Source organism: Botryllus schlosseri, chromosome 2 (genome assembly GCF_051294905.1).
Source record: "Botryllus schlosseri isolate E-star chromosome 2, Bs_hap1, whole genome shotgun sequence".
NCBI lineage: Eukaryota > Metazoa > Chordata > Ascidiacea > Stolidobranchia > Styelidae > Botryllus > Botryllus schlosseri.
This window is the reverse complement of record NC_137237.1, coordinates 25,619,873-25,644,503: the sequence shown is the minus strand read 5'-3', so window position 1 is coordinate 25,644,503 and position 24,631 is coordinate 25,619,873. Positions and strand designations below refer to the sequence as shown.

Here is a 24,631-nt window from a genome sequence, read left to right as displayed (position 1 = left end):
GACAGTATAGAAAAAGAAAGCCACAAGGAATAGGGCGGCATGTCATGGGAAGCGAGATCGATAGGTCAGTCGTGGTCCGGTAATATTGTGTGCATGGACTGTATTTATTTAATAGTAATTGCTTGTATTTCGACTTGAATGTGGACATGCTCGTCGACTGTCGGATGGCCGGCGGGATACTGTTCCACACATCAGGTCCGGCAAGTTTGATAGAGCGATGATCTTTTCGGTCGATCATATGATATTTGGACGACGTGGACGCGCGTGTGTTGTACTTGTGCGCTTTTGATTCCGAGGTAAAGAAGTCATTGAAATATTCGGGGCAACGACCGCAGTGGAACTGATACACAAACTTGGCGATTTCTAGTTTCCGCATATCTTCTATGTTTAGGACGCCGAATCTCTTCAGCAGCGACTTCTTGGAGCCAGGCCCCTTTGGGGCCCTAGCTATGATTCGGAGTACTTTATGCTGTAAGTTTTTGCAGTGGCTTGAGTGCAGTTTTACTGGCAGCCCCCCAACAGAGGATGCCATAATGTAACTTCGATTGGATTAAGGATTTAAAGAGTATCAGAAGAACCCATGCTGGCAAGAAGCGCCTAAGGCTGTAGAACAGGCCGCACTTCGGTGATAATTTAGTTTCTAGGGACTGAATATGACTCTTCCAGGACATGTTCGAATCCAGTAAAACCCCGAGATATTTGGCATTATCTGTGTTGGAAACAAGCTGACCAGCGATATTAACGGTTAGGTTATTTTTTGAATATACTGTCAGCAATTGCGATTTCGAGGCGTTTATGCAAAGGTTGTTCTGTGCGTCCACTCATGGACTTGTGTACAGGGACTACTCTGGCTTTTTTTAGATAGCTTGGGTAGACTCCATTTTCTATCATGAAGTTGAAAAAATGGGCCATATATTGACCGATATGCAGGCTTATCATTTTTAAAAACCATGATGGTATTTGGTCATAGCCGTCGGCCTTGTGCGATTTCAGTTTGTGGATGGCTACTTCTACTTCGTATTTGGTCGTAGGTTCAAGCACAATCGACTAGGATATCGAGCTCACCTCTGACCTGGCCGACACAGGTTTTGCAATAGAAGAAGCAATATTTGGGCCTACGTTACAAAAATATTCATTGAAGTGATTCGCGATGGCCGCCGGGTCTGAAAGGTTGTTTCCGGTTTCCGAATTCACAATTTCCGAAACAGACTTATGGCCTTTTTTCGATTTAGGAGAGAATTAAGTCCTGACCATGTTTTTCGAGTGTCCTTTATGTGTCTGTTGAAAAATCTCTCATTGTACTTTGCTTTTGTCTTGGAAATGAGATGCACGGTGCGATTCCTGAAACGTCGAAATCTTTCTCGTTCATGTTCTGGGCAGTTCTTGGTGTCTATTCGGTTATGCCGCCGGTTACGTTTATGGATAAGTTGAATCAGCTTTGTGGTCATCCACGGATTTCGCTTCAATTTTCGTTGACTTCTCGAAAGGCACTGTAGAGGTGCAAATTGTTCCAGCAGTGGTTTGATAGCAGACATAAACTCTACAAATTTTTCGTCAAAGTTGTTTATCGAGATGTAGGGGATGGCCGATGTCTTAAATTGATTGAATGCGGCATCATCGAGCGCTTCTTCGTCCACTAACTCTCGTCGTCTGCAGAGGTGGTATGGTTCGGGGGGTATCCTTTGTTGTTCTTGTGATAGAAAACCAGTATGGTTGTGGTCACTGATTTTTGCCGAAATGACAAATGGAATGATTTCCATGTCGCGCGAGTTGGTATATATGTGGTCGATCAAAGTCCTTGACTTGTCGGTTATGCGTGTAGGCTCGGTGATCATTTGGCAGAGACCGGCGGATTTGACGGCGTTGGAGTATGCGTTGCCTTTGTGTTTTAGAAGGTTTATGTTAATATCTGCCGCAATGAAACACATCTTTTTGTCGCTGTTGACTTTGTCCAGTGAGTGCTCCAACGCTTTTGCGAATTGGTTTATGTTTTTCGTGGGATGACGGCATAATACGGCCAAGAAAAGATTTGTGGATTCCAATTGGGTGATCAACTTCCAGCCATAACTCTTCACAATCGTTGACATTCAGATCGTTGTCCGTGCAAATTTCGTAAGGAATTTTTTCTTCAATGTAAAGACCAACACCTCCGTAAGATTTCTTTGACTTCGGTGCCGGGGTATACTCGAAGTTGTAGCCCGATATATCAATGTTTTGAGTGGGCTTGGTTGAGAGCTTTATTTCTGAAATTGCTACGAGGGTAGGTAACTTCAGGTCAACGATAAGGTCTTTTAAATCATCATGGTGGGAATTAGATTGCAATCCTCTGATATTTGTATGAATCAAACTAATTTGTTTACCCTTCGGGGTTTGCAGAATTGATGCCGTCTCGTTGGTCGATATTGAGTTACACTTTCTGATCAGTGGGAAACTATTCTTATTCGTCATGATTCCGAGTTGACCCAAATATCCATGTTATCTTGTCAGTGAATGGAGATACTTATGCGTTCGCGCTGTTCGATTTGCGTCACGCAACACTGGCTTGATCCAATTATGTCGGCGAAGAGCGCTACAATAGCGATTATACAGTAGCATATATTGAAATATATTAGCACCAAACCTTTTAGATGATTAATAACAAGTAGAGTGTCGGTCCAAAACTGTTATGTATTTTGTCCAACGGTTGGCGAAGCTGGGTCCAAATCGGTATTGGTTGTCTGACGGTTGGTGAAGTATTGCAGCCAATGGTAAATTCCCGATGTAGCACCGAAATTGAAAACAGCCTATTTCGAAATATTTACTGGAAATCTTGTTGTGTTGAGTAAAAAAAGGCCATCACTCTGATCCGACTCAATTACCCACTTTTAACGATACTTCTGTGGTGTTGACTAGAAAACAGGGTCATCACTCCGACTCGACTGCCGAATCGTCATCGCTCGAACGCCCGCATTACGTATTTCGCGTCATTTATGGCGATTTTCAGTTTACCCATGCAGTCCATTAGCCTAGCTTTCAAAGCTGTAAAGGAGGACGAATTTTCAAAAAAGAGGACATTTTCGATTTCTTGAAAAAGGAGGAAAAATCTCATAAAGGAGGACATGGTAACCCTACCGATAATACATTATAGCTAGCACATTCACTCGCTCCGTGGAAATATGCTTTATAACAACTGGATATCCCAAATCCAAATCAGACATGGAGTGATTATAGTAGGGTTACCATACGTCCTCCTTTAGGAGGATTTGTCCTCTTTTTTCAGGTTTTTGAAAATGTCCTCAGAGGACGCCTAAATGTCCTACTTTTTGGCAATTTGTCCTCCTCTACAGCATTTAGAGCTACGATAGTGGATAGATTCGAGTGAAAATGGGCATAAATGACGCTAAATAGGAAATTCGTGGTTCGAACGAGAGTGACGGCCTTTTTTAGTCAACCGACCACGAAGTGGGAAAAATTTACCATTTATTCAGGATTTTCCTCCGGTATTCTAAATTTGAACATTTTGAAGTGTCCTCCTGTCCCGATTCCAAAATATTATATTATTTATTCACAGTAAAACTGGTAAATACACACATAATCCGGGGAGCAACCTGTCCCCAAAGGAAAATGGCGAGATTGGAGTAAATTGTTAAAATTTCAGTAATACATTCAAATTGTTATTCCTATGCAATACATGGAGAAGTCAGATTACAGAATTGCAGCAGATGAAGAATTGGCAAGGGTTACAGAGCAGAGGTAGAGATGATTGAAGATGAAGAATCGAAATTACAGAAATCATGCTGTGATTCACAAGTGTAATTTTAGTCCAGTGGTGCATTCAAGGCCTTCCGAAGAATGTGCACAGTGCCCAATAATGTGATGTTTTGGATCATGTCGAATCGAACGTTACCCGGAATTTGTTGGATATGTCTCATGAGTTTTTTGCTTACAACCCCTGTAGCGCCAACGACTATCGGTACAATGTTTATTTTGCATCGCCACATTTTCTCACATTCCATTTTGAGGTTTGCGTATTTGGAGTGTTTTTCTGATTCTTTTTGCAATAGGTTGTGATCAGCTGGGACAGCCAGTTCAATGAATAAGCATTCTCTTTTCTTTTTTAGTTTGACGATTATATCCGGGCGGTTGCTCCTGATTTCGCGGTCAGTTATTACTGGTACATCCCACAGAATTTTTACTTGTTCGTTTTCTGTCACTGGTGCTGGGCTGTAATCGTACCAATTTTTTGTCGAAGTGGTGACTTTAAAATGTTTGCATAATTCTAAATTAATGTAGTGACCCATCCTATTGTGTCTCCATGTGTATTCGGTAGCTGCAAGTGCACCACAGCCGGACATGAGATGTGCTACAGTTTCATTTTGGTTGTGGCACATTCTGCATTTGCCGTCCGTGTTTTGCTTCAGAATTCTTTTGCGATAGTATTTTGTAGGAAGCGATTATTATATTCTTTATTCACAGTAAAACTGGTAGATACACACATAATCTGGGGAGCAACCTGCCCCCAAAGGAAAATGGCGAGATTGGAGTAAATTTTTAAAATTTCAGTAATACATTCAAATTGTTATTCCTATGCAATACACGGAGAAGTCAGATTACAGAATTGCAGCAGATGAAGAATTGGCAAGGGTTACAGAGCAGAGGTAGAGATGATTGAAGATGAAGAATCGAAATTACAGAAATTATGCTGTGATTCATAAGTGTAATTTTAGTCCAGTGGTGCATTCAAGGCCTTCCGATTACTATTATTATTATTGTTACGGTTAAAAGTTGTAGTGACGCTTATCTCCCTTAAGGGTCTGGTGCACCACGGTCTGAAATTACCTCCTGGTATAAGTATCCTTGCAATGTAATTCAACCTCGGCTATATACGAATCAAAAATTAAAGGATTCTACGACATGATAGCACGAATTCAGCCACAGGGGTTAATAGCTCGGGCTGGACCAAGAGCTTATAAGTCGTGAATGGGATGTCATGATTACGGCATGACTCAATGAGAAATGACCGTTGAAAATCATATCTTGCACAATTCAGTAGAAAATGGTCGACGGTCGACGGATATTACAATGAAGACATAGCGGAGTATCTGAACATCCTATTTTGAACGAATGGGCGTTAAGCCTACAATGGCCGGAGCGCAGACGGAACATGATGACCTCGAATTGCCGACATGCATGCTTTGACGGGAATTTAGTTGAAATGCATCCCTTAATCTTCACATGCGTACAGCTCCTGCCAGAGAGTTCGCGAATATTGGCGGACAAGTGACTTAGCTTCTGCGATGGTCACCTCAGGGACCTGACGATTGGGGCCAGACAAAGCCGCGGATGTTGCCTCGCGGTCAGCGGTCTCGTTGCCATGGATACCTTTGTGACTGGGAATCCATCCAAATTCTACCTCTATACCTCTTCCAGTAACCCGCTCAAGCAAGGGGAAAAACTTGTTGAAGATATCTGTCGGCGCAGTGAGAGGGTTGGATATCGTGTTCAACATACTAAGTGAATCTGAAAAAATCACATATTTGTCTTCTTTACATCCATTATCGGAAACCCAGGACAAAATATGGTAACCCTAGATCAGGGGTTCTCAACCCGCGGCCCACAGACGTTCTTTTTGCGGCCCGCGACATCTTTCATCATGAACGCAATTATTAGGGGGACGGTATTGTTACATATCAATTTAGCTACTTGGCTCTCTTATCGCACCGTCTCTGTTTCATTTGAATACTCATTCTTTGATGTGTTCTGGATTCGTGATATAGGCCTACGCTCGAGTTCAGATTGTTCTTGTTTTGAATCGCTACAAAAAACTGTTAAATCAATGCCAATTCGGATTTCGACAGAATCATACTACCTCTCAAGCTGTTATTCATATGACCTCGAAACTATATGATATACTGAGTGCGAAGCAAACTGGATGTGGAGTATTTCTCGACCTGAAAAAGGCTTTTAACACCGTTGATCATACTATCTTAATAAAAAAAACTTGAGTATTACGGTGTTCGTGGAATTGCAAAAAAACTTTTCAGTTCCTACCTGAGAAATCGATCCCAATTTGTTGAAATCAATTCAATCAAGTCATTGGAACTACCAGTAACTACAGGTGTTCCACAAGGCTCTGTGTTGGGGCCACTATTATTCAACATATTTATAAATGATATTGTCTACTCCTCCCCAGGAAATATCACACTCTTTGCAGATGATACTAGTATTGTCACATCTGGATTTGACTATGCATCTGCCATTGACAATACTAACTCTGAACTAGCCTCCGTTAGCAATTGGGTGTCTTCGAATAAATTACATATCAATCCCCTCAAAACCAAAATTCTAGTATTTGACTCTAAAGCAGTGGTTCCCAACCTGTGGTACGCGTACCACTAGTGGTACGCGAAGGTCTTCCAGGTGGTACGCGAGTAGATTCTGTTTTTTTTTCGATCGAAGGAAGTTATTGGTTCAGGTGTATTTGTTTTTGAAGTTTTTTGACTAGTGGTGAAAAAACAATTCCATGCATCTCATCAACCCGGGCTGATAATGCCTAGTTTAATAGAATTTGTTATTAGTAGGGCTATTTTTTTTACAAAATTGAGCTTTAAGTCAAAAAAGGGTCAAAATTGTTTACAAAGTCAAAAGATTTTTGACCCCTCCATTTCGCTTGTATCATAGATTTGATATTTTAAAGCTTGAAGGCCTTTATAGGCCTACCGTTGTAGGCGGCCCATTGTCTGCTCATCGTGGATCATAAATTGTCAAACGAAACAAATTGGCTGACAATTGACATGGTGATATCCTTAACGTACCGCAATATCCTAATTGAAGCAAGACTGCTTGGCCATTGCATGGATATTTTATCAAGAAGCGCATGATGAATAATTGTGATGTATGACAACATTGTCAGAATGAAGCACCATGGTGGGTCACCAGCAGTGTACGCACAGTTTGACTGTTGTCAACCAACAACTACTACTGTTAAACGGTAGGCTATTTCTCCATTCTTGGAAAGCTACTTAGTAAAGACAGACAATTTCTACCCGAGAATATAAGAAAGTATCTTTCGTTGTACTACAACAAATTTTAATTAACTCCTTTATAATACGTGGTGCAACTACTGGGCCAGATATCGTTAAAATAAAGTTTTTTTTACGTCAAAATTTGTTAGTTTTAAGCCGAAAAGGCTTTTTCAGGCTATACTGCTTCGTAAGGACAGACAGTCCGTACCAAAATTGAATATAAGTAGTGCAATTATAGCATTTTGTGCGAAAACACCTAATTTGCGTGGGTTAAGTCAAAATTTGTTCAAAATAAAGTCTTTCAAGTCAAAATCCTCCAATATTTAGGTACACCCCACATAGGTCAATAACGTGATTATGACGTCATAAATGGTGAAAACATTTTTACCGCCTACTTCGTGCGTAAATTATGTAGGTGGTACGCGAGCACTGCATAAAACCTCGAAGTGGTACGCGGATGGAAAAAGGTTGGGAACCACTGCTCTAAAGGATCTCTCAACAATGCGATCGCAGAATTCAAACTAAAGGACTCTTTGATTAAAACCAGTCAATCTGTCAAGTATCTAGGTATTATTATTGATGATAATCTAGTATGGGACCATCACATCAACTACATAGCAAGCAAAATATCTCGTGGCATTGGTGCACTCTATCGCCTGAAGAAGCTGGTTCCAATATCACTTCTCCTACCTGTTTATCATGCGCTCGTCCACTGCCATCTTACATATGGAATAACAGTGTGGGGCTGCTCTTACAAGAAGCATATCAACAAGCTCCAGGTATTACAAAACAAAGCCATTAGGATTATATCTAATATACCTGCACGTAGCAGTGTCAGTCCTGAATTTAGAAAATTGGGCATTCTCAAGGTCTCGGATTTGTATGAATTTGAAATTGTAAAAATCATGAAACAATTTAATGAAAGAACATTACCTGAATATTTCGACAACTTTTTTCAATGCCCCAGCTCAATTCACCATTATAACACAAGATTCTCACAGAATCAGTCCCTATTTGTTAAATTGAATTCATCAAGACTGTCAAGAAATTCCCTGTCTTATATAGGTGTGAAATTTTGGAACAATGTACCAAATTTCTACCGTACTCTTCCTTATCATACATTTAAAGCTCGCTATTGGAAACTTATATTATCCAAGTACTAAGAAGAAAATATCTCATGATCACAGTGATGTTGTTTGTTGTTTTGATTCATTTAATATGCTACAATAATATTACCACTGTGTACATGGGTCAAATTGTTATTTTCTGATCACACTGTTAACTATGGTAACCGTCCTTCACTAGTGTTGCTGTCTTTTATTTACTTTTGTTTATTTCGTTACTCTTCGCGGTGCTACTTGACTGAGAGAAAAAATTGATCCATATTATAATTAATACTGCCAATATGCTTGGGTGACTCCGGCCTAGAAGACTTCGGTCATATCGGGTCTCCCAGTCTATACCGTGTAAATTATAGCTAGGAAAATTTTTAAAATGTATACTATTGGACGTGAATGTTTGTGGACATTGCCTTTACTATATTTCATGGTTGACGAATAAAAGAACTCTCTCTCTCTCTCTCTCTATTCGGCTGGACTCTGGTTCAAGGGGACCCCGCTTCGTAGTACACTTTTATAGAGTGTTTCACTCACCGCGAATGATTTGAACAGAAACAAGAAAAGGGAACGGGACATTAAACGTCGAAAACTGGGTTTGTAACTCTGCGCGCAACAATTAATTTGCTTTCTCGGATATAAGCGGAAACCAATGTGTCATATTTGTCGAAGAACACTTGTAGTACAGAAGGGTCGAAGCTTACAATGATACCACGACAGTTTCTTCTGGAGTTGTACATATCACCTGATCTTAGAAAAAACGCTGCTACCTAGGTGTCAAACCAAGCAATTCAAATTTCGAGACATTGTTAAAATTGCCGACGACGTTGCATGCGCATCGTTCAAAATTGATTGGAATAACCCTAAACCGAAGAAATCTGCTAGAGAAGGTGTATTTCAATTAAACTTTATTATACTGTGGGAATATTCGCTGTTTCCTGCGCTTAGCGCCAAGGACAACATCACCTGACAAATTTCGACGCTACAGTTGTCTGATTCAACCGTGACCAGATGAGTAACAGCAATGTCAGTCGATCTTTTACCGCATGTTCTGAAACACGTTGCCGCGGAGACTACTCTAGCCTCGCATTGGACTAATCCACTGGCTCCACATACATTACAGAGCTAATTATCTGGGTACATTTATCAGAGGAAGCATATTTGCAGACGAAATGCTGGCGGGGCAAAAGTGGGGAGGGACCAGCGAAAAACATCAACTTGATAGAGCTGACTTTTGTCACTATGGAATGAAAGGAGAAGGGTTGATTGGTTTGCTCAGAAATGACACCGAACGCCAGACTTCTTCTCATATATTTGCGAGCTTGAAGTGATAATTGCCTCAGTACCGAAAAAGTGACAGTAATTTAATGCTTGCTCGCCCACGCATTGAAACAGAGAGTTTGGTTTTCTAGTGGAAGAGTTCGAAGGTGCATATAACGACTTGCACGCTCCATGAATGCAATGCACGCTCCATGAAGGGAGTTACTTGCGCCGCTGGAAGATACTTATTCTCACAAAAAACAGCAACTGCAAACTTACGAACGCCGTCCATCAATGCTTTAGAATTCATAAAAATGTCCTAAATGCCCGTATACGATTGGTAGATAGGCTACAGAAGCCCAAATTTATTAGTAGCCCAAAAATACATGGTAATAATGTTCTGCGGCCCGCAGCGTCATTAACTGTTGAAATGCGGCCCGTTATACAACGGAAGTTGAGAACCCCTGCCCTAGATTATAGTCACTGCTGAAACAGCAAATGACGATGGGAACTACATTGAAAAGTAATTACGAATACTCACGATTACAGGAAAAGTCATCACGATTTCTATTGAGTTTCGAATCCGAGTCCAAATCCGATAATCGTAATCCTATGAACACTAAATCCAAATCTGGTGTACTGGCCGAAATACTTCGGAAAGTTACATAATTAATCAAAATGAATGACCATCTTATCTCTGATCCATACATTTTCCGGCGACCATCCCCGTTTTCAATTGATCATATCTGTCACTGTCACAGTCATTAGTACAGCTCAGTGATTCCAACTTCAAATTATTGCGTCACAATCACTTTACATACACCTTGAATCTTAGAAATCGTCATGAATAAAAAGCTGAGTCAGAGCAAGGTTTCGTATTATCCCTCTGGTCGGTTATGTTCATCTGATCTGAAAAAGTAGCAATAATTGTTAACATTAATGTAGTTTTCGATTTTGGTATCCATTTCCAAATGGATATTGCGTTGTTGGCGTTGAACTCATCGCTGATTATATCATACGGTGCGGTACCGGTAGTTTTCGCGGAGGCTCAGTTTTAACATGTTTACTGAGGTTCAAATAAAACTTGCACTGGAATGAATTGATATTCAAATCCTTCATTATATCACCTTAAATTCGCATGGACCGACTTTCTCTATTCTTGGGAGTATAAGTTATGCATTCGCCTCAGTGCCTACTGTAGCCACAGCCTATACTGCGCTTCATTTTCATGCATAAACAACAGTGCAATAGTTACTCGAGCTGCGGGTTTAGCTTGACGCTTATATAGGGATATTTGAGTTAACAAGAACTAATATTGAGAATCATTCGATCGCCTACTTCACAAGATTGTGTAATATGGTCTGTTTAACGTGCCGTCGCATAGGTGCATCGTACATTGAAACTAAGTAACGATAGCCGGTATCTTTGATTGTGAAGCCTATTTTTCGTCCTAATCTCATATATTTCACCAGATTATTCATTTCAATTCAAATGTCTGTGTTTTTTCATGCAAAGCATGAATGTCAATATCGCCCGTTTCGCCCAATATAACCTATGATTAGTATTGCTGCGCGGTCTGCTGAAAAGACCTCGCGATTTACTATAGCTATGTAATTGCTACCTCTGATGTAAAGTGTATGATTTTGTCGCGTTCTGGATAGATTTTATAATCTCCATAATGAATGAATCAGTCGTTCGCGAATCGTTGCAACGTCTTAGAGACCAAAAGAAGCACAACGTTGATATCATATACGGCCACAGGCGGGCTAATTCTTGCATCCAATCGAAGGCGGATCAGTTCGGCTCGAAATACGATGACGAGCAGTGTCGATGCAGGAAAGCGCAAGAAACGCTAAAGATTTGGATAAACTACATTAACTGCAACACCGGAGATATACGCGAACGAATGGACACCATCGAAGCGATGAAATCGCAACTAGATCATATACTACAACAGGAAGAAGATCTCATCGACAACGCTAAAGGCGAGGAGAGTCTGTGGGAACAACAGTGTCGTTATGAATCACAGCTCTTTCAAAGGGCCTACGAGCTGTATTTTGATCAAATGACAATAGGCGAAAATGTCAAAAACTTCGACGAACGACGCATCGCCATTTCCACTGATATGAAACACGTAGAAGAGAAATGCAATTCGATTGATTCCGATCTAGATATCCCTAATTCCGATGAACACATGGATGATGTCAGTGCTTCCTTGTTCACTGACCCGGCTGCTTCAGACATTTTTGAAGCTTTCCAAAAAGACAAGGAAAGGGATTGCAGATTAGATCAAGAAATGAAAAACTTACTGGAATTCGAAAGAACCTTACTCGTACAGTTTTCAAAATAGAAGTTGGTGGCCAAAGCTATCACATCGACACTATTTTGCGTGAAAACTTGAAGTTACTTCTGTTTTGAGTAGTTTTTCTCTTCTTGTGACACGTGATTTTTGTCTTAGAACGCATTAGATTTCGTGTTCATGATGTTTTCGAAGAAGCAAGATGGGAACGTGCATTTTATCAATCCACCCTGTCGTTTGCAGCATAAAGTGCAAATTACCCGTCACAATCTAACAAGATCTGTTAAGAATAACTTTTGTCCGTGTTCATGTGTATTGTGTATAGTCGCTTGGTAGCTGTTAGAGCTCGTCGAATGGGAGACTCATAATTGCGGGTTCAGCTCGTACAAGTGGCAACTCACACGTTCGGATTTTCCATTTCATCTCAAAGGACATATGCATATTGCATATACATTATAGTGCGGAAAGGATCGACAAATTCTCTGGTCCGACTCCGATCCTGTTTTTCAATTCTCTGGTCCGGCTCCGGTCGTATCAGGAAAAGTACTGATCCGGCTCCGGCCAAAAATGAAAAAGTCTGGCCGGATATCCAATCCGGCTCCGGTCCATGCATCGCCCTAGTCCCTACACGGTACGGTGATTCCGTGAATTTATAAATATGGCTCGTTTATTTTCGCACTGGCTTGGCGGTTACTTGCGTATGGTTGGTTGGTTGGTTGGTAGTTATTTAGTTGAAAAAAAGTCATGCTTATCTATAAATATTCTGGCCGGATCAAAAAAGTACTCATCCATCTCCGGTCGTGTCAAAAAAGTACTGATCCGGCTCCGGCCAAAATTGAAAAAATACGGCCGGATATCCAATCCGGCTCCGCACTAATATGTAGCCTACCGTACATACGTTCCTATACGTATGGAAAATTTGGGTTGAAATGTACTCGATTTATACCGCTGTATAAGTCTGAGCTTGGTTCTGGTTTCGTGTGCCATGGGTGTATATTCACATACGTATATAAGGGGTGATACACAGGTGGGAATACACAGTCGTTTCGCTAAGAGTGAACAAGCTAGCAAATTGGATAATTGAGCCTGCTCACGAACTGTGTGGCTCCCACTGCGTACGCGAATCATTAACCATTGACGATGAGGTACGACGCTTACGCCTATCTGCATCCTATAATTGTCTTGTCTAATTTGATTTAAAGTGGGGTTATACTTTGAGATTTGTAAAGGAGGACACTTTTGACTGGCTCCAAAAGTTACTGAAGCGGAATAGAAAACCCTACACAACCAATTTCATTGGGTTGACTACAAAAAGGTATTTTTCCGATTTGACTACCGAAACACCCTCTTTCACCTCATATTGGTATGCAGTGTTGACTAAATAATAAAGTAAAATAAAAAATCATTTTTCGGATTTGACTTCCGCGTAGCCCGTTATCTTTCGTGGTCATTTAGGGTATTTTAGGCTAAAAACGAAGAGATTTGGGCGAAGGGAGAACATTTCTTCAAAAAAGAGGACAAATCCTCCTGAAGGATGACGTATGGTAACCCTATTTGAAGAGCCTTTTCACTAATAATGTGCTAATAAAAGACACAGTGGATATATTTGCTCTGACGTACTCTACAATCACACGCTGATGATGTCACTCCCAATTTCATGAGCGACATTTCATAGAGCTGATGAGTGATGAGAAACGTGGTTTGCTCCGTTCGATTTAGCTTCAACAATGCCATGCAAGGGCAGAACGATAGCGTATAGCTGTGCGTTCCCCGCTCGGCCGATCTTAGCGAATATATTTGTGAGTTTTCGTGAAGACAACCTCTTCCCTCGTTACCGTATAAGCTCTCGCTAATCGCTATATGTAGACGACATATTCCAGATTTCCCATTGTGAATCTGAGCCCGAATTGAATATTACGTCACAAAAAAGAAGAAAAAACTGCCTGTGATTCCTCGGCGTTCTGGCAGAAAAACGAAGCGATAAATTGTTTGACGTCTGTTTATATAGAAAGGCAACATTCACTGGAAGGTTAATACGTATGATCGAACTATTCCATCTCAAAACGCCGCAAAATAATTTGCTTGGCACTGATGGTGCTGATGATTTGCTTCGACGATAGGTTGAATTCTGAACTTGGCTACATTCTAGATCAGCGGTTCTCAACCGGGGGTCCGCGAAGCATTTTCAGGGGGTCCGCGAAGCCTCAAAATAATTGATAAACTAATTTTGTTTTAAATTCAGAACATCACGAGGCAGTTTCTCTTCATTACTAGTAAAACTACAGAGCTTACATTAACAGAATGGCCATCTGAGATGAAATATCCTACACTGTGCAGACTCATTTTAATTGACAATAGCCTACTGATACAAACATTTTGCTGTTTAGAAATGTTTTGTCGGGAATTGTGGAAAAAAAGTTGGATGAGTAAGGTCAATCACGGCGACTTCGAAATGTTTACAAAAATCGTTTCTCTCCTGTGATACATAGCCCTTTTTTCCATGATAACTTCAAGATAGAATGCTGGATAGACAAGACCAGGCTTGACGGTATATATTCATTAAAATTGCGTTTGTAAATTTTGGTGCCATATTTGTTGCGATTATACCCATATGCGTCGTCGAAAGCGTTATGTGCTATTATTACATTCGCCACCACATATATTTGTGCAAATGGATTTTCGGCACTCGTTCCTATCAAATCGAAGGTGCAAATTTTCAAGACACGACCACATATGTTTCAAGAAATGCAGTTGCAGAATTCGATTTGAAATAATAGAAGTCAACCCGAGCTCTACATGAACAGTATGATCTTATTTTCAAGAAAAGTCATTTTGTGACTATTTATCACTATGCCTACAGTAATCATTTGGCCGAATGTTGCCCGGTCACTTTCTCGAGATGTTGCCCGATTGACATGCATACTCGATCTGCGCTGTATATCATATGCGCTTCTAGCTCTAAGGCAACTTCCTCGCCATTTCGGGCAACTTTGTAAAGGGCGACTATGAAGACCATGCATTTGTAACGTCTCTAAGGGGTGAGATCTCGGATGTGCTTAGAGCGTTTATCATAATCTTGCCGGATACGCTACACAGCGCTCGGATTCACTCACTGAGTTACTGAAGAGTTCTTTTGCGTGGTAACGAGCGTCACAAGTCAACCTACTAGTGACAATCTTCTTCTCACAATTTCGTGTATGACTTCAATGTACTATTCTTTCTATGATACGTCAATTTTGGTTTCTCAGAATAATTCATTGGACAAAAATGAGGGAATTCTTGTCTGGTATTCTTGGCTGGTACGCTGGAAAGCCTGTTTCTTCAAGGAGTTCTTGTACACTCCAAATATTGCTTCATGAAATGTCCATAGGACCATCAGATTTCATAAAAAAAAACTATTAACTAGCAAATTAACAGTCTTACTACGAATTCTATGATTCTACCACGTAGAACACGCCTACGTCTGGTTTGGAGGCAAGTTTGATCGAGTTTGAAGGTCTTTTGATACAATAATTTCTCTCCGCAGCTGAACCATATTTGCGCAAACTGAAAAGCCGAGAAATTGAACTTTTTAAATTGAAGACTGTATTTGTGAAAAATTAGGATTATTATATTATATATAATCTAAGGAATATGCATTGTCCAGCCATGCGTAAGGGGATAGACTACACTGCACCCCACCCCTCCTCTCGTATTGGAAACTCAGTCATACACCCATGATTTTGAAACGAATGAATCAATCGATCTTTATGAAATTTTAATCATAAGGTCGCTTTAGAAAATGTCCTAACGTTGGGCAAAATCCGTCATTATTAACACGATTTGCAGTAGAAGCACAGATAGTCGACAAAATACTAATATTGCTTTCAGAATAGATTCATTGCAGTAGAATTTAGTAACTCGAAGACTTTTCGTGTGCCTATTCGGCACAATATGAAGCATGATTAGATTATGGAAAGAGATCCAAACGAAAGCTAAATTGTAGGGATGGTGTGAACCTCTAAAAGGTTCAGGTTCGTGTGAACGCGAACCTTTTTGAAAGGTTCTGTGTGAACGCGAACGTGAACCTCATGACGTCACGTGACGTCATATTGCTAATTCCAACCCTATCTTTCAATGAAGTGATAGCCTATATTAATGTACATTGTACACGATATCTAGCGACGACTCGGGCCACATAGTGCCACAATGCTAAAGAGCATATTGGCGTTTTAAACGTCGCTAAATGTATCAACTGAGGCAATCAAATGATATATTAATTCCATAAAATCCGTCGCTTTGCCAACAATTTCGACGAGAACCTGCCAGGGAATATAGGCTTACGCCTTAACGGCCTCGACCAGACCGGAAAATGTATTCGGCGTCCGGGTATTGCTATTATTGATATTGAACAAAGTGTAAAACAGGTTTCTATACTTGCTACCGATATTAGGCTACCCCACAAGTTATACAGCTGTAGCGAACACCTCAATCGCACGGATTTGGTTTTAATGATAAACATATCAAGTCAACATTGACCCCGAAGGCCTGCTAGATTTGTTACCTCAAAAAACGATATGAATCTCATTGATTGGTTGAATAAGCATCATTCGCTGAATACATGTAGTGTATGTTGCTCGTGATGTTTTGTGATTGCGGGCCAACCTTACAGCAGAGAGTCACTAAATATTCACAAACGGAAAGATGGATATATATATCGAGCAAACTTTTCTAACAACGCAAGTAAAGTCTTCGAGATTGTCAAGGTGCATGTTCGTTTTGTGTTGATTTCTTATGCTGCCAGCGCCATCCATAGAGTGGCCTGCAGTTGAAATGCAATAAATTCGAACCAAAGATGTCATAATGAAGTGAAAATTGTAATATATCAAAAAAGGTTCACAGTGCAGAACCTACCAAGGTTCTGTTGTGAACGCGAACCTCTAAATTTCCAAGGTTCACACACAGAACGCGAACGTGAACCTCAGGTTCATACCATTATAGAGGATGTACATCCTCTATAATACCATCCCTACGTAAATTGGCAAAGTGTGGCGTAACAATGCAATAATAAAACGGAACGCTAGGCAAATCAGCTGTACCGGTAATCATAATAAAGACACGACAGAAAATCAAATTATATATTACACGGACAATTAGCGGTAGCCTATATATTAATGGACAATTTTTAGATTGTATAGAAACTACTCCTGCCGGCATAAACAAGGATTGGTCAATTTTAGAGACAGAGACAGATGGGAAGCAGATCTACATTTAGCAATCATTCCTGCGCCGTTAACTCTTGATAAGGTGCACACGAAAAGTGTTGGAGTTATAAATTCCACTGCGATCAATGTAGATCTGAAAGCAATATTGAATTTTATTACCGCCACTCACATATTCAAATAATACGAATGTTCGATAGATAATCCGATGCTAGCTATACTAGACTTGCTCGTATGGCTTCATCTACATCCCAACTTTCAAGTAATTGCACCACAGTAGTTCAATTACTTTCAGTTATGAAACAGACCTATGTCAGTGTGTATCGAATAGATTGACGGGTAAGATAGTCGCATATCCGAAGTACTTGAAGCCTAATAATCAAATCGGAATTTGACGAAACCGGACCAGGACACGGGGCTCGTTCACTTGAGGACCAAACTGACTACAGCCTTACGGAGAAAATGTGTTTTTGGTCCGAAAGTGAACGAGCCCCGTAGGTCCGTCTTTTAGTAGGTAGTTTGCAGTATCAAATTAAGTCGCCCATTCCTGCTTGTTTAGGCCTATTGCACAAATCAGAGATGACGGTTGCACGATTTGAAGTAAAACTTGGTGGGGGTCCACGGGGTCCGTGACGTTCCGAAAGGAGTCCGCGAAGACAAAAAGGTTGAGAACCACTGTTCTAGATATTTTTACAAAATATGGATGTCGTGAGTACGCCATCAAACGGGCAGTTGATAAAAGTTTGCGTCATTCGAACGATTGTAAACCCCATGAAACTCGTCAAGAAGTTGCTCGTGATGTATACTTGCGCTCCTTCCTTGCATCGGTATGAATGCAGCTACCGGTACCACAGTGATTGTGCGTAGGTGGGGAGAACTATACCCGTGGACGTATCAAACAACATATATTCCACCCTCAATCAAAACATATATATCGAAGTCAGAGCAAAATAATCCGTTGGCATTTGAATACAATCAGGCCTTGGATCATGATACTTCCATCGGTAAGCATTTACTTCATTTGATAACTCAACAGCTGCCAACTATCGAGAGGACAGGCTCTCTATCTCGGAAAAGGGTCGCAGATAATTTTATTTGCCTGTTCTCCAGTCCAGAGTTATTACAATTCGCCAATCTGTAGTATATGGCAATGAAACACTTGGTGCATCATTTGAAAATCACTAATTAACTTGTTCTGCATTGTGTCTCCCTCGTATTTTGAATTCGAAATTTTACTCTGTTCGAAGTCGTAATTTTTTAGATGAGTATTTTAAATTCGTATTTTAGCTGATGAGCGTTAGTTCGAAAATCTTCGAGTAATAAATATGAATACATCATTAAACTGTATTACCAGTTTCTGAATTACTTCGCGTCTCATTATTTGACGTATCGTCATAAACGAGCAACTAGGATACAATCACAGCACAGTCCATTCAGCGATGACTATTCCGAACTTATTTTCTTTGCTGAATAAGCGGTGGTCATTGATCAGAGGGTCACTGACTCATGCGAAGTGATGTCTGAAACCCGCATTGGTAAGCATAAAAACAGAGTTCCTTGCATATTAGGCTAACGACTACGAGAAGCCTAAACTTAATAAATTTGCATTATTATTATTCGAAAAATGAAAGCATAGGAGGATTGATAATGCGGATGCATCTATGGCGACGGCATGAAAATGATAAACGCACAGCACTAAAATTAGAAAAATAAACAAACTTTCGTGTATGAAATGACAATATTGTCTATGCAATATGAAGTTCACGTTATTCAGCCATTCGACGATGAATACTACCATTCTTGTCGCGCTAATTTCAAAACCGGATTTGCTGTCAGATCAATGAATCAGATCTCGCGGTATCTGTGCTCAACATCAACAAAACGCGAGCGCAGTTCGCCGTTCATAATGTTTCAGCTGCGTTCAATTTCCCATTACATCACTCTCACTTCGCTAGTTAAAAGTGTTTGATGACATCACATTCCACCGGATGTCGTATGCTTGCAGCAACCTCTTTGTTGTCAACGGTTATGTCCAGACGGCATTTGGAATTGACTAATGACAGCATTGCGTTGCCAATGGACGATCGAACAGTGATTCAAATGTTGTATCCAACCATATGCTTCACTTTCTGAAGAAATCATCTCTCATGCTGCTTTCCGAGTGATATTCATTATCTGAAATAAGAAAATTATTTCTTATAAATACCACGGCCTACGTATTTTGTTTGTATAATTCTCTTTGAAGTTTCAGGCTCCGGAAATGTCCCGTTATTAAGTATAGCCATATCTGAATGGATTTAGTATTGTATCTCGTATCAGTGCCACTTCGCTTAACAATCCGTCTATTGTCTTACGTATTTAAAACATTTTATATCTTGGAACGATGTCTATCTCATACAACCGCATGGCTAAAGAATACAAACAACAACATCGTTACATTCATCAGTTTAAAATGTGATCGCCTCCAACTAACAAAGGCTTTCAGATTTTGCATGTGTGTGTAGTGCCGCATGCTTACGATACTAACCGTTCATATAAAATGGCCATCTATTCGAAGGCAATTGCCTTGGCATGAACAAATCTCCATCCATACCACCTTCATATATTGGGCGGGGTGGCAAAATTCCATATGGAATGGTTTCTGCTGATAAAGTCGGCGTGACCGCAGTAGACACGATTGGAGTCAATTCGAACAAATGCAGAAGATCACGATCAGCGAAACGCGAGTTTTCCATCTCTCCTTCCACAACCATTGCAGTTGCACTGCTGTGTAACTGTCGGAGCCTGCAATACAAATGGAGCGTATTTTAGCCCACCCTTTAAAATGTTGCTACTATACGCATATTTATTAGTGCAATGATTTAACTGAAAATTGTAACAACACTATCCGGTCTCATTCGATTTCAATCTGAAGCTTAATAAAAGTAAATGATTACTGTTCCTCGACGAAACAAGCGATTTTTCAAGTCTACATTAATGCTCTATTTTCAGGAGATAGTGTGAACTGTAATTCAGTCCTGATTTTACCTATCGGCTTTGCAAATTTCTTCAGCCAGTTTCTCGCCTATTGTTCGGACATCTCTAAACTTGAAATCTGTAGTGACGATCACGCGATTACTATCGATGATGTGACTGCCTGCAGGTGAAGGTCCAGACCAGGCTAGCGATGACGCAGCAGTTTTTCTAGGTTCTTGAGGCGTGCGTTCAATTGCGGAAGGACCAACCAACACGACGTGGACATTTCTGAAAATACATATTGTATCCGTGTTAAAAATATGCATTCTTCCGTGTGAAATAGAAATATTACCTGTCTCTCAAAATTTCAAGCCCCGCGGAAAGAGAATCATCACTGCGGCCAGACGTCATAACGAACAGTACGGCCGGATTGTGCGGTCGCTGCCCGGATTTGTAGTTTTTTTTTAAAAGTTCGCCGGACTTCCCGGGTGAGAATGTATTTCCTCCAAGGCTCGAAAGAGCTCGACCAGTCAACCGGCGTGCTTTGTTTTTTAACCCTGATCTGGTTCGCGTCATCCTTCGGACGAGTTTTTGGAATGTGGGTTTGGGCATTCTCCTAGGAATCAGAACACAGAATTATAGTCGAAGTGACAACCGTTTTTATTACTACATCCTATGCTATCTATATATCACTTGGGAATCGGTACTAGAATTTCCGTGAAATCTTATAAACAGTGTTTTCGTTTACGTTGTTATCTGAGATACATTCGAATGCGAAGAAACTACGGTCTACTACGATAGGGCGTGTGATGCGTCCGGTTTATTGATCGGTAGGTCGTGGGTTCTATCCCCGACCGGGTCAGACCAAAGATTCGAAAACTGGTATCCGCAGCTATCCTGCTATGCGCTCAGCATCCACGGATAGCATGGAGGAGAAAAAAAGCGGGGGTGCTGACTAGATGACCTTACGGTCGTATCGCACCTCCGTCGTCAAAAGCATCTCGATGGTGCAGGCGAAAACGAATCCCCCCTTCTCTCTTCTCTCTCTGTATCCCGATTATTTTTTGTTCGACTACGGTCATCGCTTTTATCACATTACATATCCTCTCAATAAAGTTTTCAGTAGCCTTTGATCATCTAGTTCAAAAGCTTTCTTAGAAAGATCACATAAAAATATCGTTTTGGAGTATTGATCTCGAAAACATCCAATTTAATACAAATTATATACATCCGTGTTCTACAAGAAAAACATCACACCTTCCAAATTTTAGTATATTCCGCACTTGATTATCATACTGAAATACAGCCACTTGTATCCCCCTCGGCCCGTAATCCATCCTGAAACGTAAATGACGATTCAGTCTATATTTCAAAATAAAAACCGAATAATTGGTTTTCACCTTCTTACGACATTTTCCACCATTCGCTTCATGACAACAAATTGCTTCCTGGCGGTGCCATTGGTGACGTCCAAGGCAAATGCAACATCAGTGAGAGAATACGGAGGACATGATTCTGCGAAATGTTAACTATTGCTCATAATGATGTGATAACGATAGTCTATGCCTCACTCACTGTGTAGAATCAATCTGTCAAGGATAGCCTCTTCTCGTTCGATGGGTCGTTTGCAGAAAGGCTGTAAATCATCCGACATTTGGACCATGATTTCAACAGCGTAGCGAACTTTTCTATCAAATAAGCAATGACGAAAGAGCGTTTCAACATAGCAATTCTTTGCTTTCTCGTATTCCCTGCATGGAAAATAAAAGCAAATATAAACAATACATAGTTACATTCGCGCCTTACTTAGTACGCACTTGCAAAGTCTGTTGTTCCTTGCATTTGTTCTAAACATTTTTCGGTAGTTAGTGGTGCAACTTTCGCTCGCGTGATAAAACATTGGATCACAGTTATAGCCCTGAGGAAGGAATTCGCTGGAAACTCCCAAACCTCCCTTAACACACCAGAAGTCCTGATCTCCTATAACCAAATATGTTTTCATTATGACAAAGGAATCGTTGGTGTATATAACCAAACACGTACCTAAGAATGTGAGGAAATTCCGTTGTAGTCTTTCAGTTTTGCCGGAAAACAAACCGCCTCGATCGAAAAAGGATGCCTTGGTGCAATTCGTAAGAGTTCTCATCATACACGACTGAAGTGTTTCAAAAGTATCCCTGCAAAAGATAAAAACCTATATATCAATCAACGAGCATGCGTAGAGGGCGCTCATTCGTGAGTCGTTAAAACATGAATAAACAATGCTTAAGTCAACAAATGGTCTGAAATGGGCATAGGTATAGAACTATAGCACAACAAAGGTATATATCTACGGAAAAATAAGATGATATGCAGGAAAGCTTCGCAAATTGCAAGTGAAATACGTTAGCCGTAAATCGTCGCCTTCACATCTGATTTCGATTTCGCGTGAACGCATTTGAAAATATGAAGTCATAATGGCCCACTTTTGCAAGGCTAGTGGGATCACACATTCATCTGACTTCAATCCTAAGAGCTGGTTTTCGTATGAGGAAATATACATCGCCCTTCCTTGTAAAACTCATACTCGCCTGAGACAATCCTATAACGCTCACAAATCAGACATATTGCCGACATGGAATTCGCCAGCACGACAATATTCGCCAATAAAATGCTAAATGCCCCGGGCCGAAGGCCGTTTATTTTCATCTTCACCATCGATGTGCATTGTGCATGGACGATAGTGATCCGAAAAGGTTATGATGTCAGCACCGCCATTTTATTTTTGTCCCGACAATACCGCGATATTCTCGGCGCCGGGGAGCCACGGGTACTAGATTAGGTATAGCCTTTCTTCAGACAGAGCGAGGAATTAAACGTACTGACTATACCAAGCAAGAGGCTGGACGCTCTACCATTACGCTATAGCATTGCTATTGATTAACGATCAAACGTCTGTGATTTGCATTTGCTACGCTCCAAGGACTGAACAAACATGGTAATTAATATTCCGGCTAACGTCCAGTAAAACGTAGTGGGAAGACTAGGCCGATATAGGCACGTCAAGTCCTACATGAGCCTACAGAAGGTCTTTCACAATGCGACTTCTGCACAGTGGGTGTGGACAGTATATTTTACTTTTACTGGGAGATAATTTGTCATTATTAATCTCGCTTCTGCAGGCTTCTCACATGTTTGCATTACCAACTATTACTTCACTCTTCCCGTATCTCCGCTGACATTTCCGTGAAATCTATTGGTATACTCGGAATATCTTGCGGTTTCAAATTACAGGTTGACACCAACCCTGATCAAACAGTTTGCGCCCCAAATATCTGCGCCCTCGATATATTCTACAGCCCATCGTGAAAATTCATGTTTCACTGGTAACGCGCATGATGTAATGAATATACATACGGAAATATTAAACGGACGGGCGCGCTCAATTGAAAAACTCGGAAGATTATCGTGTAAATCTGCTTACTTGCACTGGCTTCGCGTAGCGTTGGCAGATCTGACACTCTCATAAAATGTTGCGGTACAAGTCTGAGCGCTTCGCAGAAAATCTTCGAATATACATCTTCCCATACGGTATTGCGATTGCGATTGTGCCGAATTCCTAGTTGATCGTCGCAAACGCATCAAATGTTCATTATATAATTGCGCAAAATTTGCGCTTTGCTTCTCCAGAAGAAAATTTATCATCCTCCCATCATTTGAAGAGTATGATGAAACTAAAAGATAATTTAGACAGGTTATAACCATCAGTATATAAGAAAGGCCTATGACACGACACAGTTGAATATCGACTCTATATATCGCTTATAAATTTGATTTTATGTGGTAGATTTAATTAATTTGGACTGTTATTATAGCAATAGCGAAATTACAACGATTTAATTACCTGTAGATGCATAAAGAAACACTCCAATAGTAACCAATGTCATGTACGATTCCATTTTTCTTCGAAGATGCTTGCAGTATCACAATGGCAATGATAGACTTATGACAAATCAAAAATAAATATTGTCTCGTAAATAACTTATTTATAATCTGCGATTGAAAGTAATATTAGATACCATTCACTGAAGAACACCGCTATTTCCTGTGACTCGATTTCTATACTCGGAAGATTGGTCTGATAGAAATCGGAATATCCGCTGGTTATTATGCGCCGATACCCGTTCATTTTTTCGCCTTCCTTTTTCTCGTAAATCCAAACAATATCGTCTTCGCATTTATGGTGACGCAATCGTCTTCCATATTTTGTTTGTAACGACCACATCCAATAAATTTTCGACATAATTTACAATTTCGCATTTGTTATTGCATTTCAAGCAACTTCCTACCAAGAAGTCATCTGGTAGACATCAGCTCCATGGGAATATTTTCTAATCCTATAATTATAACACCCGTAAAAATCAATTCAACATATCTACTCAATCCGCAACATGCTATTTACAGCCAGTAAAGATGCATAGCCAATCCGTAATTATAGACTACGTTTTTGCTCCCACACGTTTTACATCTATATTTTCGAACCGCATTTTCAGAATGTCAAAACACCTACGGCCAGACAAAAACTTGATAGAGTCGGAAGCGAATCACCTCAATCTGATTCTCATCGAAAAACACTTTGTCCGTCTGTGTACACAAGACAGTTGCTACAGCAGTGCAAACCATTGCAACGATATCACTCGTCCATCCTATTGCTTGTCTCTGCCGCCTGACTATAATGAAAGGTACACCCAAATTTGTATGGATCGTGGCAATATCCCTCGATGCCGGCGAATTCCGACTGGCGATTTGCGCAAATTT

At 40.5% G+C, this 24,631-nt stretch overlaps 1 protein-coding gene across 1 annotated transcript; it reads right to left on the bottom strand.

Moving 5' to 3' along the window:
* Positions 1-13,659: 13,659 nt before the first annotated feature.
* On the bottom strand, positions 13,660-23,976 carry LOC145434315 (uncharacterized). Its single transcript, XM_080311683.1, has 12 exons — positions 23,718-23,976; positions 23,298-23,547; positions 21,878-22,011; positions 21,652-21,814; positions 21,410-21,585; positions 21,235-21,349; positions 21,092-21,172; positions 20,187-20,450; positions 19,907-20,122; positions 19,407-19,663; positions 17,553-19,054; positions 13,660-13,816 (listed from the first exon to the last, which is right to left on the bottom strand). The coding sequence occupies exons 1-11, from the start codon at positions 23,770-23,772 to the stop codon at positions 19,002-19,004; spliced, it is 1,764 nt and encodes a 587-aa protein (XP_080167809.1). The 5' UTR covers positions 23,773-23,976; the 3' UTR covers positions 13,660-13,816; positions 17,553-19,001.
* Positions 23,977-24,631: the final 655 nt, after the last annotated feature.

Bases quoted from the DNA above. Each gene is read 5' to 3' on its own strand.
- LOC145434315 (XM_080311683.1), bottom strand. From the start codon at position 23,772: ATGGAATCGTACATGACATTGGTTACTATTGGAGTGTTTCTTTATGCA. The intron at 21,586-21,651 runs GTGCGTACTAAG...TTTTCCATGCAG, and splicing joins AGGAACAACAGACTTTGCAA to GGAATACGAGAAAGCAAAGA. The intron at 21,173-21,234 runs GTGAAAACCAAT...TTTACGTTTCAG, and splicing joins GTGGAAAATGTCGTAAGAAG to GATGGATTACGGGCCGAGGG.